General features: G+C 43.4%; 1 protein-coding gene across 1 annotated transcript in view; it reads left to right on the forward strand.

The window, feature by feature from the left end:
• The first annotated feature begins 1,230 nt into the window (after positions 1-1,230).
• Positions 1,231-18,720, forward strand: part of IFNGR1 (interferon gamma receptor 1) — a 78,661-nt gene continuing 61,171 nt past the window's right edge. Inside the window, exon 1 of the mRNA XM_033939444.1 lies at positions 1,231-1,600. Within this exon, the coding sequence (XP_033795335.1) occupies positions 1,495-1,600 (106 nt within the window). The 5' untranslated portion in view covers positions 1,231-1,494. The remainder of the gene's footprint in view (positions 1,601-18,720) is intronic.

Here is an 18,720-nt window from a genome sequence, read left to right on the forward strand (position 1 = left end):
TATTCCAGATGTGGACGCACCATCGCTCGATACAATGGCATGATGACTTCCCGCGTCCTGGTAGTGATGCTCCTCTTTATGATGCCCAGCATCCTGTTGGCTTTTTTTGAGGCTGCTGCGCACTGTGCAGATGGCTTCAGTGATGCATCCACCAGCACACCCAAGTCTCTCTCAAGTCTGCTGTCTCCCAACAATGCCCCCCCCCAATTTGTTGTTGAACAATGGGTTCTTTTTCCCTATATGCATGACCTTGCATTTTTCCACGTTAAAGCGCATTTGCCATTTGTTTGCACCTAAGTGGTTAGTATTGAAGCCTTATGCTGTGCTTCCCTAATGAAAATAATAAAGATAGAAGAAAAATTTCAACTTATCTTCAGCTGATCGGTACACCACAGGTGGCCAGCGTTTCACAAATATGCTGCCTCAGGGTGTATCCCCACCAATCAGGCTTCTTTCAAATGGGACGCCAAAACGTCTCACCCTGAGGCAGCATATTTGTGAAACGCTGGCCACTGTTGGTGTACCGACCAGCTGAAGATAAGTTGAAGGTTTTTTGCCAATGAGGTGACCACTCCACCACCTTTAACTAACCACTTCGGTGGAGGTGGGAGGGCCCTTTCTGAGGCTTTTTCCTTCATTGTTGAGTCATTCTTGAGTTATTGTGTAGCCTATGCTGTTCTTATATCATATTATAGGACATCACATACCCTAGGTCCGCCACTGGGAGGTTTTTCTGTTTCGAAAATGTGCATACTGTACCTCAGTCCTAATAATCATGCTAGGTGGTTTATATATAACGTTGCTCATCGACATCTATTCTTTAACATTCTTTTACAACAATAATAGTATCATCCTCTTTGTTAGATACGTTCTTATTTTCAGAAGTTATAGGGCAGTTTTGTTACTTTTTTCAGTCCTTTATTGATTAAGGCTGTGATCTTGCTGTGAAATATTATATTTTTCTGATACGGTTTTCTATAGTCTTGTTCTGAAACGCTGTGCCCCGCTTAATGTGTTGATGCGACACAGCAGGCCACAACGGCACGTCCCTCTTTTGCCGCCTCGCAGGAGTTCAACGAAAGTGCGAAGGTGAATTACGCTTAAACAGGAAACAGCAAACCCACAGCGCGAAATCAGGACTCTTCCTTTACCACCTGACTGCCCTGCCCCCGCCCCCGCCCGCCAAGACTGGGTATCAGACACGTCGGAGCACGCGCGTTATTCTTTACTGGAAGGCGACGCCAGTCCGTTCCCGAATCCAGTCACGTGAACGCGGAGGGGGCGGGGCGAGGAGGGATTTCCCAGCCCTAACAGCTCTCGTCGTTTTGGGGGAGGCTCGTCCGAAATGGTTGATCGCTGTCGGGAGAGGGCAAATGGCGCTGGTGTAAGGCGTGAGATCGCGCGCTGTTGAAGCGGCGCCCGTTCTCCCGGTGCTGAGAGGGACTCCCCCCCCCTTGATTTCTGGCAGTGCTGCCGGGGATTTCCGTGTTCAGGATGAGGTCTTTTACAGCTCGGAGCTTTTTTGTACAGGACCCGTGGCTTCTGCCACTGCTGCAACTACTAGTGCATGCCTCAGGAGCGACGGCGAGCCGAGGCACAGGTAAAGGCTGCCTGTCGTAGACAGTAGATCTCACTGTGAACAGCGTATATAGAAATACAGAGAAGCATAATGAGGGACTTGGTGCTGGTGACAAGAGCGAATGATGCGAGAGCACGATGTCATCTTTGATCTTTTTACTCTTTGCAATGCTAATGCAACTTCTATTTCCCTTCTGTTACTTTTCACTGTTTTTGCATGTTAGATAACTTTGCTTTGGGTGTTTTGATAAATGTGCGAATTTATCATGCTTACAGTTTGCTTGTATTTTTGAGGGGATGTAGTGGAAGCCTTGATTTGAGGAAAGCCTAGGGGCCGAGGATGGAAGGGGGAAAGTTCTGACATTGAGAGAGATGAACAATGGAAAAGACGAGGGGGAGGGGTGGCCCCTTAGCTGTGGTTCTTTTTTTATAGCTCTGGGCCTCTTATCTTCCATACAGTGTGTTATTTTTCCCCAAGCCCCATCCGGTCTCACATTCACTGAGATCCTACCATACTTTCTCTTTTTTTCCCCTCTTAAGGTCTTTAATTCTTTTCCATTTGATGCTTTCCTCTTTGTAATTTCTCTGCACAGATTCAAGCAGCTGGTGAGATGAGGTTGAGGTTGCCTCCTGTTCCTCTGGAACTGAGGTTTTGGACTGTGCAGGGTACTCCAACACTATGCATTAAAAACACAACTGGCCCAGCAGCAGAGGAGGGTGCAATATGGTACCTGTTTTGCTGGTGGCTAGCTGGATTGGCATGGGCGGTGATAGGAATGAAGGTGTAGCTGCTCAATTTAGCTCCTAGGGCAGGGATGGGGACCCTTTGCATGTTGGAAGGCTGCATTAATCTTCCCTCCCCGCTGTACACAACCATAATGTGGTTTTTAGCATCAGCCATGGTGGTAATAGCTCCGACACTCATAGCAATTCTATGAGCGTTGGAGCTGTTACCGCCGTGACTGGTGCTAAAACCCGCATTACGGTTTTGTAAAGGGGGGGGCAGGGTAATTTAGCTGTAATCAAATGAAACTATATTCAAGAAACTTCAGTTCGATTTTTGCAAAACAAAGTACATTTTTAAGTTTATCTAACTACAGTACTATGGACTTAATTTTAAAAAATGAAAACTTAATTTTAAAGTTAACTAAGCTTTTAATGACTTTGTCTGCTTTTTGTTGGAAAACATTTGAATATTTGGTTGTAGCATGGAGGTTCGCAGTTTCAGTTGATCCTCTGAGTATTAGTCATTTGTGACCTAAGGGCGTCTGTCTTGGGTAAGGTAGGAGAATGTAGATTCGCAGCAAAAGTAGCTGAAAAGCAAGAAACATTTTGGGGCATGTTGCTGAAGGCATGGGTAGTCTACTGTAGTGGTATGACGGGATATAAATAAAGCTATTGTTATTATCATTATTATTATTTCAATTGGATCTTTCTTAGCATCAAACAGTGACTTCAAAATGTCATCTACTGAGAGATTAAATCAATTCCATCTGTAGTTCTGTAGGTGCCTTGGTGATTTTGAGTATGATCATACAATTGATGGTCTCAAAATTTTGAAAAATGTTAAACTCGGAAGATATATAAACACTGATTCCCAAACAAATCATCCGAGTAGTAATATCAGTGTTTTCAGCTTATCAACACTTTACACTAATGTTTATGGGCTCCTTTTACAAAGGTGCACTAAGCATTTTAGTGCACGCTAAATGCTAATGTGGGCATGTTAGAGTTTAGCGCGTGCTAAAAATGCTTAGCGCACCTTAGTAAAACAGGGAGTAAGTCTATTAAAGGCCTCAGATACACCTCTCTGCCTCTGATCAATTGATTTTATCGAGCGGGGACTACTGTGCAATGCAGTTTTCACTGGCCTTAACATATTTTAATCTTTTTTTTTTTTTTCATTTTATTATTTTATCTTTTTTCTTAAGGTACAAAAATTTTGTCTTTTAAGAGATGAATTATGTACTTAGCTTTAACTCATCTTCTAATCAATTTTGATCTGTGAGCATTGGATCCGACATGTTTTGCAAGTACAGTAGTACCTTGGTTTATGAGCATAATTCGTTCCAGAAGCATGCTCGTAATTCAAAGTACTCGTATATCAAAGCACATGTCCCCATAGGCCACAATGTAAACTGAAACAATTTATTCCACAACCAAGGTTTACTATGGTGGCCCAGGAGTGGGTACCTGCCTGTGGGTGCTGCAGCCCTTGTAGCGTGGTGGCTTCCTTTCCCCGGGGTCCCTGTGCGGCTCTCCTCCCTCTTCGGCTGATGCCTTTTCCATTCATCAGCACTTCCCAGCTTCTGATTCAAGCCGGCCGCCATCCTTCTGACGCATGTGCAGGATCTCTGAACTCCCCCGTCAAGCCGGCGCCACTCCAACAACACGCGCACCACGTACAAGCACGCAGGACATCCTGCATGCTTGTACTTGGTGCGCGTGTTGTTGGAGCGGCGCCGGCTTGAAGGGGGAGTTCAGAGGTCCAGCGCATGTGTCTGGAGGATGGCCGGGAATCGGAAGCCGGGAGGCACTGGTGAACGGCGGAGGCATCGGCCGAAGAGGGAGGAGAGCCGCACAGGGACCCTGGGGAAAGGAAGCCACCACGCTACAAGGGCTGCAGCACCCACAGGCAGGCACCCACCCCACCATAGAGCTCGTGTAGCGAATCAACACTCGTTTTGCGAGACAAAAGTTTGCCGAGTGTTTTGCTCGTCTTGCAAAACACTCGCAAACTGGGTTACTCGCAAACCGAGGTTCCACTGTATATTGCTTTTTCAAGGATCTCCCAGCGCCGCTAGAGTCATCTGATTCTCCCTAAACTTCTGGATGAAGAGAGAAATTGTTCCATAAAACTAGAAGGAAAAAATAATACATTTAAAATAAATAATTATAATAGTACATCCTACTACTAACAGCGTTGCTCAGTGGCTTAATATTTGTATCGAGACTGTTTATTCTCAGTGTCTTTCAAAAACTGTTCTAACTGAAGTAGATCTCAAAAAACATAATCATTATTCTGGAAATTTAGTAAACATTTACAATACTCTAGGCTTCAAAGCTAGAAAAGCCTTCCATTGTCCTGGATACATCGGGAAATAACATCGGGAAATAAAAGGGTAGATTTTGTCTGGATCACATCTTTGAGAATGTTCTAAAAAGGCAGTTGTGATGTCATGATTCTTAGTTGGTGAACCTTTCATTGTATTCTCCAATTATTAGGTTCATAACGGCTGCATATTCTTCAAATGATTCACATATAGCATCCAGCTCATCAATGAGCTTTGCTAACTGGGGAAAATGTTTATCTGAAATTTCCTTTTGAAAAAGTGCTTTGGAAAAAGATAGCATTTTCTGACATGCTTGAATTTTTTGCTTCATATCAAGTTGTTTTGACATGATATTACACAGAAATGCAGTGTAGAAATCTTCTTTCAATAATTCACATTGCTGATTCTGTTCATAAAATTTAATTATCTATTCTCAATGAGATAAAATTTTGGGAAACACCTGTCCCTGCGATAGCCAATATACTTTAGAATGATACAGCAAATCCACTCAGAATACCTCATCATTCAGCTTTAACATTGCGGAACTAATGATGCCACATTGCATTTGCACGGACATAGTTAACAATACTTACAACTTGTTGCAAAGCATCACTTAAAATAGTAGCTTTAGCACACAGATTTTGCTGATGCAAGTTATAATGAAAGGAAATGAGAGCATCTTGATCTATTAATACTTTTTTTTATAATCTGTGCAATAAACCCTTCATGTTTTCCTGTTATGAAAAGTGCACCGTCTATACTGTACACTCACTAAATTTACCAAATTCAGTCCAACTTCACGACATTTATCTTTAAAGTTGTTGAAGATATAGTGGTACTGTGGAATCCAAACTTAATTCATTCCAGAACCCCGTTTGAGTTCCAAAATGTTCGAGTTCCAAGGCAATTTTTCCCATTGAAAATAATAGAAACTGGATTAATCCGTTTCTTTGTCCCACAAACTCAGATTTTCAAACAAGAACGGGCCCACCTGGCAGAAACAGCAAGATCAGGCCCCCACCGGCATAGGCAGCAAGATCGGCAACTGCAAGCGGTGCTCAGCCCAAAGCTTCCCTCTGACGCGAACCGCCTAGGCAGAAACAGGAAGCTGCGTCAGAGGGGAAGTTTTGGGCTGAGCAATGCTTGCAGTTCCCGTACGTTCGGATTCCAAAGCAGTGTTCAGATTCCGGGGCAAAATTTAATTTTTTAAAAAAGTTGTTCGAGTTCTGGGGCATTTGGATTCTGAGGTATCACTGTACATAACATAACATAACTTTATTCTATACCGCCATAATCAAACAATTTCCAAGCTGAGACAAAATCTAGGTTTACTGTGTGCTAATACAGGATGTGCCCATGCATTAAGCCCAGATATACTGCAGTATAAAAGTTGGACATTTTTCAGGTTGTGTGCTGTTTGCTTGGTACCTGCAAAAATAATAATCATAATACAGCAGGAACACGTGGAGGGGCATAATAAAAAAACAAACGTCTTAAGTCCCCTTTTGGCCTAAGGCCTTAAACGTTGAAAGTAGAAGCACGGAAAATATCCATTATCAAAAAAAAGTCCAAAAGGAGTTTTTTTTAAATAATGGCCTGCCTGTACGTTCAGCTGTTTAAATGGCCAGACCTTAAGCACATGGGCCGGTTAGGTCCATGTGCCTAAGGCCCCGCTCACAGGAGGGGCCTAAGACAACTGGGCCGATTCCACCTGTGGGCGGGGTTTGAGCCGCCTGGGCCAATCAGGCCCTAAGGCCAGCCATTCCCGAGATGGCTGTCCTGTCGGTCGGACGGGCTTGGCACCCATCTGTCTGACCAACGAGTTTTAAGAAAGGGGGGTGGGGCAGGGGGTCGGTGGGGGGAGGGTCGCTGGTCAGCAGTGGGGGGCGATCGGGGGTTTGGAGGGGTTGCGTCGAGGGCAGGAGGGCCTGGGATCCCTCCTGCCCATATTTTAGTGGGGGGTGGGGGTTAGAGGGTGTCGCCGGGCCAGGAGGGCTTGGGCTCCCTCCTGGCCCCTTCGTACTTGGTGGGGGGGGGTTGGGGATCGCGGGGCAAGAGGGCTTGGGCTTCCTCTTTCCCTGATGTCAGCGGGGGGGGGGGGGGAGTGGGGTTGCAGTTTGCCAGGGCAGGAGGGCTTGGGCTCCCTCCTGCCCCGATAGTGTGTGTTATGTATCGCGGCAGGAGAGATTGGTCATCTCCCCTGCCGCGATGCAATCACCCCTTTACCCGAACTGCCACAACCCACGGCAGGAGAGATTGGGCATCTCTCCTGCCGCGGGTCGCAGCAGTTCGGGTAGAGGGGTGATCGCATCGTGGTAGGGGAGATGAGGCATCTCTCCTGCCGCGATGGTTGCGGTGAGCGGGTGGGTAGGTTGCCGGGCCGCTGAACTGATCGCGCCAGCTGCCATCAGCTCAGCGGCCTCTTTTTCGGCACTTATACCTGTTTTGACTTGGTCTAAGTCAAAACGTATAAGTGCCGACTAGGCAACTTGTCAAAATCTTTGGTTATGTGTTGTACGCCAAGGTATAGGTCGGCCCACCTCCCGCCCGCCCTTTTGCCCCCTCTAAAAACGCCTCTGTGCATTTAGAGGCAGGGGAAAGGCCTAAGCTGGTTTTAGATACGTCTAAAACCAGCTTTGATTATGGGTACTTGGACGATCAGGCTTTTTGATCGTTCAAGTACCCATTTAGGCCACTTTTAGATGGGTTTTATTTTTTATTTTTTTTATTATTATTATTATGAGCCCCTTACTATCCTTAGGAGGTGCTCTTGTGTTAATGCATGGTAACATGGAGTTAATGCAAATGTGCTAGCTGGATAATTCTTCCATGTCCATTCTCCACCTATTTCACATCCCCTGCACAAAATACTTACAAGTTAGTGTATGCTATATTTTTTTAATGTTAGTTAACAGGAAAATACCAGAAAACACTTTAATGAATTTTGTAGCATGCTTTTCCTTGTGCGCTAAGCACAAGTTAGATACTCGACACCCTTTAGTAAAACAGGCCCCTTAATCCTGTACTTAGGAAGGAGAGGTATACAGTATGCTTAGAAAGAAGCTCCTTCTCATTTATGAGTCATAATAGCACAGAGTAAATCCTGGGCAATGATTTTGAACAGTGGTGACTTGAGAATGGAACACTTGATCAAGTATGACAGGGTTCCAGTATGCAATGGCAAACTGGTTGAGAAGGCCATTTAGATTAGGGAACTGATTGGAATTTATGAAAACAACTTCCAAATAACTGACACTTTGGCGGGGGGTTAATGTTATTTTCTGACAGTATAATTCTTTTTTTTTTATTTGTAAATTGCCTTGATGGTTTTTTCATCCAAGGAGTGATCAGTCACATATAATTATAAAAATGTTATTGTACCTTGCTGAGAACACCCTTTAGCTGAAATGAAAATAATATATGTTTCTTATCTTGGTCTGAAATGCTGAGTTTAGGCCATGTTTTATACAAGTCTTAGGTGGCTTACTGGCTTAGCCACTCATGCCTTGGAACAAACCGGAAGCATGTTTCTTTATCTATGGGTTGAATTGTAACTGTACAGTATATTTACAAACTTGAACATACTAACTAAGAAATAGTTGAGGAACCTAGCTATCTAGTACAGAGGTTCTCAACACACATACGCTTACCATTATCGGGGGGGGGGGGGGGTACGAGGCGCGGTCCTAATCAATGTTCCCTCTAAGGATTGATGAGGTGTGTACAAAAAAAAATATGCATGAGCGACAAGTTACATACTCCACAAATTTATGAGCAGGCGCGGAGGACGCATTTTTAAACAAATGTAGTTTATCCTTATACTCCTTATGTATTTTTAATCATCTATGGATATGTTTGTATGTTTATTGTTCAAATGGTTTTATTTATTTCCCCAAATTTATTTTTGTTATACGCATTGAAAATATTTGATATTGCGTTTAAATCAAAATCTCAATAAATTTGAAACTTGAAACGAGTGCCCGTGAGATTGTGGGAGGGTTAAATCCTCAAAACTTAGAAGAATAACAATTTACTTAAAGTTTTTGCTTTGCCAGTTTTCTGGTATCTTTACATACAGTGGCGTACCTAGCATATGTAACACCCTGGGCCCATCATTTTTTGGCACCCACCCCCCCATCTGTACGAAAAATATGATTTTTAGTAACAAGCCACACGTCACACATGAGTACCTAGGAAAAGGCAGCATCTTACATATTGCAGTGAGCAGTACATCAATACACCCATTGTAAAACTAAACAAGCCAGACCAGCACAGATCAATCCTACAACGTCAATCCTAACAGAAAATCATGTCTTTCGAACACACAGAACACAGAAAACACCTTCGCCTAGTATGGAATATGTCATTACAAACTAATCCCTCCCCCTTTTACAAAACTGTAGTGTGGATTTTAGCCACGGTGGTAACAGCTCCACAGTTTTGTAAAAGGAGGGATAAAATAGAAATACACAGCTTCAACGCTCTAGCTCAGAGGTGCCCAAACGTTTTGGGCTTGCGAGCTACTTTAAAATGACCAAGTCAAAATGATCTACCAACAATAAAATTAAAAAACACAAAGCACACTATACGCTGAGAAAATGTTAATTATCATTCCTATTCTGGGTTTTTTTCAAAGAGGTCAAGGCAGATGACTCTATGCATTGTCACCTCAGTAACAACCATACAAAAATAGGCAAATATACCCCCCTCCCTTTTTATTAAACCGCAATAGCAGTTTTTAGCGCAGGGAATTGCGCTAAATGTCCAGCGCTGCTCTCGACGCTCATAGGCTCCCTGCGCTAAAAAACACTATTGCGGTTTAGTAAAAGGGGGCCATAGTGCAAAATATAGACAGCATATATAAATTCAGCCACATTTTGATCACTAAATTTAAAATAAAATCATTTTTCCTACCTTGTCTGGTGATTTCATGAGTCTCTGGTTGCACTTTCATCTTCTGATTGTGCATCCAATCTTTCTTCCCTTCTTTCAGCCTGTATGCTTCCTTTCCTCCAGACCTCATTCCCTCCCCCAACTTTTTCTTCCTCTCTCCCTGCCCTTTCTTTTTTTTTCTCTCTTGATGCCCCCTTTCTTTTTTTCTGTTTCCCTTCTGTCTCCCTGCCTGCCCCCTTTCTTTCTCCCTACCCTCCACAAAGCTACTGCTGCCACCATCGGGGGAAACAGGCCCCAAAGCCACCGCTGCAACCATCGGGGGAAACAGGCCCCAAAGCCAGTACCGCGGCTGTCCCAAGCTCTCTTTGCTTCCCCTGACGTCAATTCTGCCGTCGGAGAGGAAGTTCCGCCCAGCCAGGCAGCGATTGGCTGGCCCGAACTTCCTCTCCGACTGCAGCCTTAGGGCGGGTGCACAGCCAGGGCGGACCGCCCCGCCCCCCGGTATGACACTGAAGACATGGCAGCGGCTCCTCTCACAAATCCCCACCTGCGTCGGAAGTACGATGCATTCGGGGATCTTGAGAGGAGCTGCCGCTGCATATTTCAACTTTAAAATACAGGCCGCCGCCGCTTCCTCTCACCTCACCCTCGAGTGAGCGACAGGAGAAAGCGCATGAGCGACGCCACTGAAAATAGTGTGCAATCGCTCATGCGCTCACCTTAGAGGGAACACTGTCCCCTCCTGCTGTTTCATATCTTATACCTTTCTTATCTTCTTCTCTCTCTCACTCCCCCCCTCCCTCCCCCGGCAGCTCACTGTGTGCTTTTAATTTTCTCACACAACTGCCACTAGCATTAGTTTAGCCGATGATTCCATCAGACAGCTTTGGAGCCTTTGTTAGGCTGGCCTGCCTGCCTCCAATGAAAGAGGGAGTTGCATCATCGGAGGCGGGTTGACCTAGCAAAAGGCTGCTAGACAGGGAAGGAAGGAAAGGAAAGGGAGAAGAGGTACTGCTGGACGTGGGGAAGGGAGAGGGAGAGGTGCTGCTGGACAGGGGAGGAGGGAAAGGGAAGGGAGGAAAGGTACTGCTGGAGAGTGGAGGAGAGAGAGGAAAGGGAGAAGAGGTGCTGCTGGACTTGAAGGGGAGGAAAGGGATAGGTGCTACATGCTGGAGGGGAGGGTAAGATGGTGCATGGGGAGAGAGCATATTCATTGTGAGTGGGGTTGGGGGAAGGGAAGGAAGGAAAATTGTTGCAGGAAGGATGAGAGAGGGAGAAATGGACATGGGGTGGAGGGGAGGTAGAAATGGTGCATTGGAGAGAGCATATTAATTGTGAGTGGGGTTTGGTAGGAGGGAAGGAAGGAAAATTGTTGCAGGAAGGATGAGGAGGGAGAAAAGGACATGTGGTGCATGGGAAGGAGAGCATTTTAGTTGGGACAGAAAGCGAAAAGGAATGGAGAGAGAAATGTTAAACTTGGGGGGGGGAGAGAAATGACTCAAGGAAGGGAGAAATGTCAGATCCGGAGAAGGGTGAAGGATGGAGGGAGAGAGATGTCAGATCACTGGAAGGGGGAGGAAAGGAGAGAGATGCCATACCAGGGAATGGAAGGAGAGGAGAGAGATGCCAGTCTGTGGCAAGGGGGGAAAGGAAGGAGAGAGGTATTGGACTACTGGGGAGGGAGGGATGGAAAGAGATGTCAGACCATGGGCGAGGAGAGAGATTGGAAGGGAAGTTAAGACATAACATAAGAACATAAGAAACGCCTTCACCGGATCAGACCTTAGGTCCAACTAGTCCGGCGACCCGCACACGCAGAGGCCAAGCTAGGTGCTCCCTGATGGAGACCTTGATTACCCATATCCCTCAATGTGATTTGCAAGAAGGTGTGTATCCAACTTGTGCTTGAATCCCAGAATGGTAGTCTCCGTCACAACCTCCTCTGGGAGAGCATTCCAAGCGTCCACCACTCGCTGTGCGAAACAGAACTTCCTGACATTTGTCCTGGGCCTGCTGCCCCTCAGTTTCAGTCCATGACCTCTTGTCCGTGTCACATTTGACAATGTGAATAACGATGTTTCTTGCTCTATTTTGTCGAATCTTTTTAGTATTTTAAAAGTCTCTATCATATCCCCTCGCAGTCTCCTCTTTTCGAGGGTGAACAGTCCCAATTTTCCGAGGCATTCTTTGTAGCTCAAATTTTCCATACCTTTTACTAGTTTCATGGCTCGCCTCTGCACCCTCTCCAGCAGGGTTATATCCTTCTTTAGGTATGGAGACCAGTGTTGGATACAGTATTCCAAGTGTGGTCTGACCATAGCTCTAAAGCGGCATTATGACGCCCGCTGATATACTCGTGATCCTCTTCTTTATCATGCCCAACATCCTGTTTGCTTTCTTTGCAGCCGCTGCGCATTGAGCCGACGGCTTCAGGTTGCTGTCTATCAGTACCCCCACGTCCCTTTCTTCTTTGCTTTTGCCCAATGTTACACCTAACATTTTATATTCATGTTCCTTGTTTTTCCTACCCAGGTGCGTCACCTTGCATTTTTCTATGTTAAACTTCATCTGCCACTTTTCCGCCCATTTCTCCAGCTGGTTCAGATCCTTCTGGAGATCCTCGCTGTCCTTTTGTGACCCAACTGCCCGACATAGTTTTGCAAACTTGATTATATTACTTGTTGTTTCCTCTTCCAGGTCATTTATGAAGATATTGAATAAGATGGGCCCAAGAACCGAGCCCTGGGGCACACCGCTTGTCACCTTCTCCCAGTCCGAAAAATTCCCATTTATGCTTACCCTCTGCAATCTGTTCTCTAGCCATTTGCCTATCCATCTGAGTACATCCCCATTCTATTCCGTGGATTAGTAGTTTCCTCATAAGCCCTGCGTGCGGGACCTTGTCGAACGCTTTCTGGAAGTCCAAATAAATTATATCCACCAGGTCTCCGCTATCGATTTGTTTGTTCACCTTCTCAAAAAATTGAAGTAAATTCGTCAAACATGACTTCCCCTTCCTGAAGCCGTGTTTGACTTGCTCTCATCAGGTCGTGATCTTCCAGGTGTTGCACTATGCTATCCCTGATTAGTGCTTCAACCATGTAAAAGTAAATTTTGAGAAGAGAGTAGAAAATGGAAAAAACTTGAATGTTAAGTTAATGCCAAAGATGGATGCAGGACAGAAAGTGAAGAAAGAGAGAAAAACTGTAAGTGAATAAGAAGGCCTTGAAAACGCAGTTAAGAGCACAGACAGAAGGAAGTGCAACCAGAGACTTAGGAACAGATGGTTAAAAAAATAAAATCGCCAGACAACAAGGTAGGGAAAATTATTTTATTTTCAATTTAGTGATTGAAATGTATCAGCTTTGAGAATTTATATCTGCTGTGTATATTGTGTGTACATGAAAAACGAATGGAAGAAATTGCATTACAATTAGTAATGGGGTGGGGTCTGGGCCGGAGCTCGGACAGTTGGTGGTTGGGGGTACTTGATTGATATTTGTTAGACTTAGGGGGTATTTGGCATGAAGAAGTTGAGAAACACTGATCTAGTACTTCCATACAGGTAGAAAAAATATTTTATAACTGTTTAACACCCATGATGTTAGTGGTTTCTTTATAAAAGTGTTTTTGCTTTTTGGGCACAAAGCTATTTTCCTGTCTTCAGAGACTGACACAAACCTCTAACTTCTCTGCCTGCCCAGACCCCCACCCCATCAAATAGCTTTTATTTTTTCCCTGCAACTCTGCTTATCTGTGGATCTTTTCAGCTCACAGCTGGACTGATTCTGTACAGAGGGGTCTGTTAAGGTTTTGTGCTCGGTGTAAATTTCCTAATGCATGCATAAGATAAAATTGCTCCCTATGCTGTAAGCAAATTGAATGCAAATGTGCTATGCATAACAAAATGCACTAATATGAGAGAGAGCATACGTATACATGCATTCACAAATGTGCTAGAATGCTATTCTACACATTCAATTTTGTCATTCTGTTATTCCAGACCATGCACAAATGTATTCCTTTGCAAATCAAAATGCTAATACACAATGTCAACAGTCTAGCTTTTTTGTTGTTGTTCTGTCACTTTACTTCTCGTCAAGGAAACCAGAAGATGCTGTGGGTGCTGAATGTTTGCAGTAAAGAGAAGAAGCAAATGCTGACCACAGGAAACTGAGCTTTATTCCTCCTCAGGGCATGTGTTAAAACCCCCAGCATTAGAGAAACCTGCGCTCAGTCTTTGGGTCCAATCCAATCCTTTGTTTTATGTACCGATTCATCCCTTATAAAAAGTGCTCGACTCGGTTAACAAAATTTCCTAAGTTCAGCTGGGGAATGAGATAATTCTACTCCAAACTATCTTAGAACAGAAGAATCAACCAGAGATTTTTGATATAGATAAATTTTTAACATTTTCCAAAAAGTTGTTAAATAAGAAATTAACCTGATGTCCGAAGAAAGCTCATTCTACATTTTTACAATTAGAAAAGATTTGCAAAAATTGGATATACAGTGTTCCACTGGTCATTTGCTGTTCGCGGTCCCGGTCATTCGCAGATTTTCCGATCGCGAATGACTGGGCAGGAGAGGGCAGCCGGAGCGGCAGGAGAGATCAGCCGGAGCGCCAGCGAGTGAAGGAAATTGATGTTTTGCGATTGCAAATACTTTTAAGGCTACCATGGCATATTCTAGCCATTAAAGGTGTTTCAGAAGGCTTCCATTAATGGCTAGAATATGCTGAGGTAGCATTAAAAGTACAAGTATTAAAGCATTAAAAGTAGGCAGTAACAAGAGTTGGTCTGAAATCTTTGACATCAAAAACTGTTTATGGAAGGCAACTTACAGAATGTTCATTGAAACTGCAGTACAGGATTTTTGGTAAAATGTTGACGCAAAATTGCGCAGTGAGCCTGAACCATGATGGTACTTATGCAGAGTAAGTGCAGTTTTATAGTCAGAAGAAAACAGTGATTGCATGAAGTGTTTCTAGGTTTCAGAGAGTCATTGCTTCAATTTCTTAGATCAGCTGCCTATGGCTGAATGATTTCCATTTCTGGATTATGAGAGAGAATGTCATCTTGGTCTTGACAAATCATTTTTGTCATCATCAGATGTTAAGTAGAAAAGAAAAATGTAGCATAGAATACCACAAAATGTAAATTACAGAAACAATATTCTGTATATAGTGTATTCATATGGGGCAAAAACACCAGGAAGAAGGAAAACAGGGCCAACTCAAAGGGTTATGATGCCCTGAGACAAATTTGATGTAGGCACCCCTACCCCCAAAGTTTAAGCTTTCTCCTCTTTTCTCTCAAGTCCCTAGTCTGGTATTGCTCCCTCCTTCCTTCCTCTTTGGCCTGTGGCCCTCTAAACATTTCCTTTCTTGCCGGCAGCAATAGTATATACAACAAGCTGCTTTCAGCCAACTCTGGGTCTTCCCTCTGCCGTGTCCAGCCAACAGGAAATTGCAGGCAGAGAGGACACCCAGGTTTGGCTGAAAGTAACCTGCTGTGCATGCTATTGCTACCAACGAGCAAGGAAATGTTTGGAGGACCACGGGGGTAGGAGTGAAAAGAGAAGGAGAGAAATGTTGAATTGAGAAAGAAGGGGGAAGAAAGCTGTGGACCAGGTGAGGTACTGGTGGTGAGCTCAGGGACTAGGGATTTTGGCACCCTTTGTATCTGGTACCCTGGTCCAGAGCCTCACATGGTCCAATGGTTGAGTTGACCTTGAAGGGAAAGGTATAATCACAAAGGGTCCTTTTATAAGGAGTAACTAAAGACAAAATCTGTCAGGCAGATTCCACGATGGTTGACATTCTGGAAAATTTTAGGCAGAAGGGAAGACTTGGGAATATATCATATTTTTCTCTCCATAAGACGCACTCCCCCCCCCCCCAAAAAAAAAAAAGTGGGTGGAAATAAGCGTGCATCTTATGGAGCGAATATAACAACCATGATTGGATTGATGCTGACATCAGGGCCTGCCTTCTTCGTCGCCTGCCTTCTTCCTGGATGGTTGTTTTTGGCTTTTGGGCCACTCTTTGAACTCTGCTCTCTCCTGCCTCCTGTCTCAGACCACGGGGGAGGTGCCTGTCTTCAGCTGCCGGGATGGAGAGAGGGAAGGGAAAAAGAAAGGAGCCCCTAGCAAACGAGAAGACAACCAGAGCCTGGGACCGCAATAATGACCAGACAACAAAATTATTTTATTTTCTGTTTTGTAATTACAATATGTCAGATTTGAAATTCCTGCCAGAGCTGGTGTTAGACAGGGAGTGGAGAGGGGACAGGGTACAGAGCCTGGCAGGGAGGGGGGAGAGGGTGCGAAGCCTAGCAGGGAGTGAGGGGGACTAGGTGCAGAGCCTGGTATATATTAGTACAGAATTTGGTTCAGAATGGTTTTTTTTCTTGTTTTCCTCTTCTAAATCTAGGGTGAGTCTTATGGTCAGGTGCGTCATAGGGAGCAAAAAATATGGTAATAGATGTTTAATGCTATTTTAAATTTGCAATATGAGGCCTTGGGTTGAATGCTTTGGAATGGTCTGTCACATTTAAGTAACTACTTCCAATATCACAGCTCTAGAATTTCTTGCAAACTTTTAAAAATTATGAATCTATAAATATTAAAATTTAATATATGAAGTGCTCAGACCCATCAACCAAACTGTTGAGTGATAACACCAAACTATGGCTGCCTTTAGGACCATCATCGCCTTCACTGTCCCTTTGCCACCCTCTGTTAACCTAACAAATAATACTGAATATCAGGTGAATTGACTTATCTTGTATGTTGAACAGTGGCTTGTTGATTATGTTGTTGGCAACCATAGATAAAAAGGTAAAGTGCTTGTGCTCAAAAGTGCTCTAAATGAAATTTGCTGAAAGCCATCTCTAGAACCCCGACCACCCCCCCCCCCCCCGACTGTTTGTTAGATTAACAGAGGTTGGCAAAGGGACATTGAAGGCGATGATGGTCCCAACGACAGCCATAGTTTGCTGTTATCACTAAACAATTTGGTTGAAGTCTGAGCACTTCATAGATTAAATTTTAATATTTATAGATTCATAATTTTAAAAAGTTTGATTGAAATTCTAGAGCTGTGACATTGGAAGTAGTTACATGTCATTATCACAGATTCTTTATTTATAGCTCCATAGATGAATGTGACAACTTTTATTTAAGTGTTATGACTTGGAAACAAGAATGACCGATAGAATCCAATTGAATTTGCATATATATGAGTGGGAACCACCAATAAATGTTGTTAGGAGGACTGAAGAGATAAGGTGGGAGCATATGGAACAAGAGAACTAAATAAATGGAGGAAAACCAGAATGAAAAGATAATGTAAGAATCTTGAAAAGTATTTAATATATTGCTGAGGAGTGGTGGTACCCTATGATGTTTCCTCACCTGATTAAAGTTTCATAGAAGTTGCTAGAATAATTTGGAGCCTACTACTACTATTATTTCTATAGCACTACCAGACGTATGCAGCACAGTACAGAGTCACAAAGAAAACAGTCTCTGTTTGAAAGAGTTTACAATCTAGACAGACAAGACAGCTAAACAGGATGTCATGGATACAGTTAAGGGGAACAGTTATTCTTCTGGCTAAGTTGGCGGGCAATGGGGAGTAGGGTTATGGATTGAAGGCCATGTCAAAAAGGTGGGTTTTCAGTCTGCTTTTAAACAAGGGAAGGGAAGGGGCTTGATGGACAAAAGGGTAATTTTTTCCAGGCAAAGGGGGCAGCTAGATGAAAAGAATGAATTCTGGAATTGGCAGTGAAAAAGGGTACAGCTAAAAGCAGCTGATCTGAGAAACGGAGCCTGAGTTATACCTGGGGTAGACCTAGAAAAGGAATTACAGTAGTCGATATAGGACAATGCTAGAGAGGGAAGTATTTATTTATTTAATCAAGTTTCAAGTTTTATTAAAAAATTTTTATACCGCTTATTCAAATTTTCTAGGCGGTGTACAGCAATAATAAAAGAGATATCTTAAAAAAACAAAAACAAATTAGGGTTAAAATAATTATACAAAACAGTATTAAATTAGTAGACATTTACAGTAGAACACATATACTAACATCACACAGTTGGGAAAGAGGGACTGAACTACAATATTTTGATAAAGCACACTTAGGGGTAAAACAATAGATAGGGAAAGGGACTATAGTTGATTTAGTCCTAAGAAGGACAGTTTTATCCAAAAGCATCCTCAAATAAAAATGTTAATCATTTATTTACCACTTATATCCTAAGTGGTTTACATTCAGGTACTTTATCATATTTCCCTATCTGTCCCGGTGGGCTCAAACTCTATCTAGTGTGCCTGGGGCATTGAGGGGATTAAGTGACTTGCCCAGGGTCACAAGGAGCAGTGAGGGATTTTAATCTACAACCTCAGGGTGCTAAGGCTGTAGTTCTAACTACAGCGCCACACACTCCCCAGTAGATGTAGAAGGCCTAATGCCTTTCTGTCAGTTAGGGAACAAATTGATTATAATTAATAGAGTGTGGAGAATTTCTTCACCACCACTGAGATCTTGGGTGAAAAATGATTAGATGAAGGTCAAAGATAACCACGAGGACATTAATAGACTACCAAGGGAACAGGTGTTCCAAATAGAGAGAGAGCAAGTCCTAATCCTAGTACTGCACTGCTCAAACTCCCTGAGGTCTAGGCAGTGTTCTTCCTTAAGAGTACAGTTAGTTTGGGGTTAGAGGTAATGGAGAAAATGGTTTGGGATATGAACATTCCGGACACTAGGGCAGGAAGAGGTCTTATGTTTTTTTTTCTAGCTCTGGGTTAAGAAAAGTTTGAAAGACCTTTTGCCCTTTTAATAAAGTCTGATGTCTGACTTGAGTAACCAAACTCTGAAGGAACCACAGCATGTCTGGGTGAGAATTTTGTTAAATTCTTTTTAGTGCTCTCGCTTTCACACATCTTTTTCTAATCTTAGCACCATCAGCCTCTTAGGTGTTGTGGGTTTCCTTTGCTAACAAACAAAACAGTGGTTAAGAGATCTGTAGTTTCCTTTGTCTTGTCTTATATTCATTCATTCATGTTTCTACTCATTTTCCTGTTCTTCATTATACTTTGCAGTTTCTGTTACGGCAGAACATGGACCGATGTTTTTATGTCCAAGTCTCAAATAACGATAAATAGTGAAATGCATCTTCGTTCTCT

The sequence above is a fragment of the Geotrypetes seraphini genome, chromosome 3 (genome assembly GCF_902459505.1).
Source record: "Geotrypetes seraphini chromosome 3, aGeoSer1.1, whole genome shotgun sequence".
In the NCBI taxonomy this organism is placed as follows: Eukaryota; Metazoa; Chordata; class Amphibia; order Gymnophiona; family Dermophiidae; genus Geotrypetes; species Geotrypetes seraphini.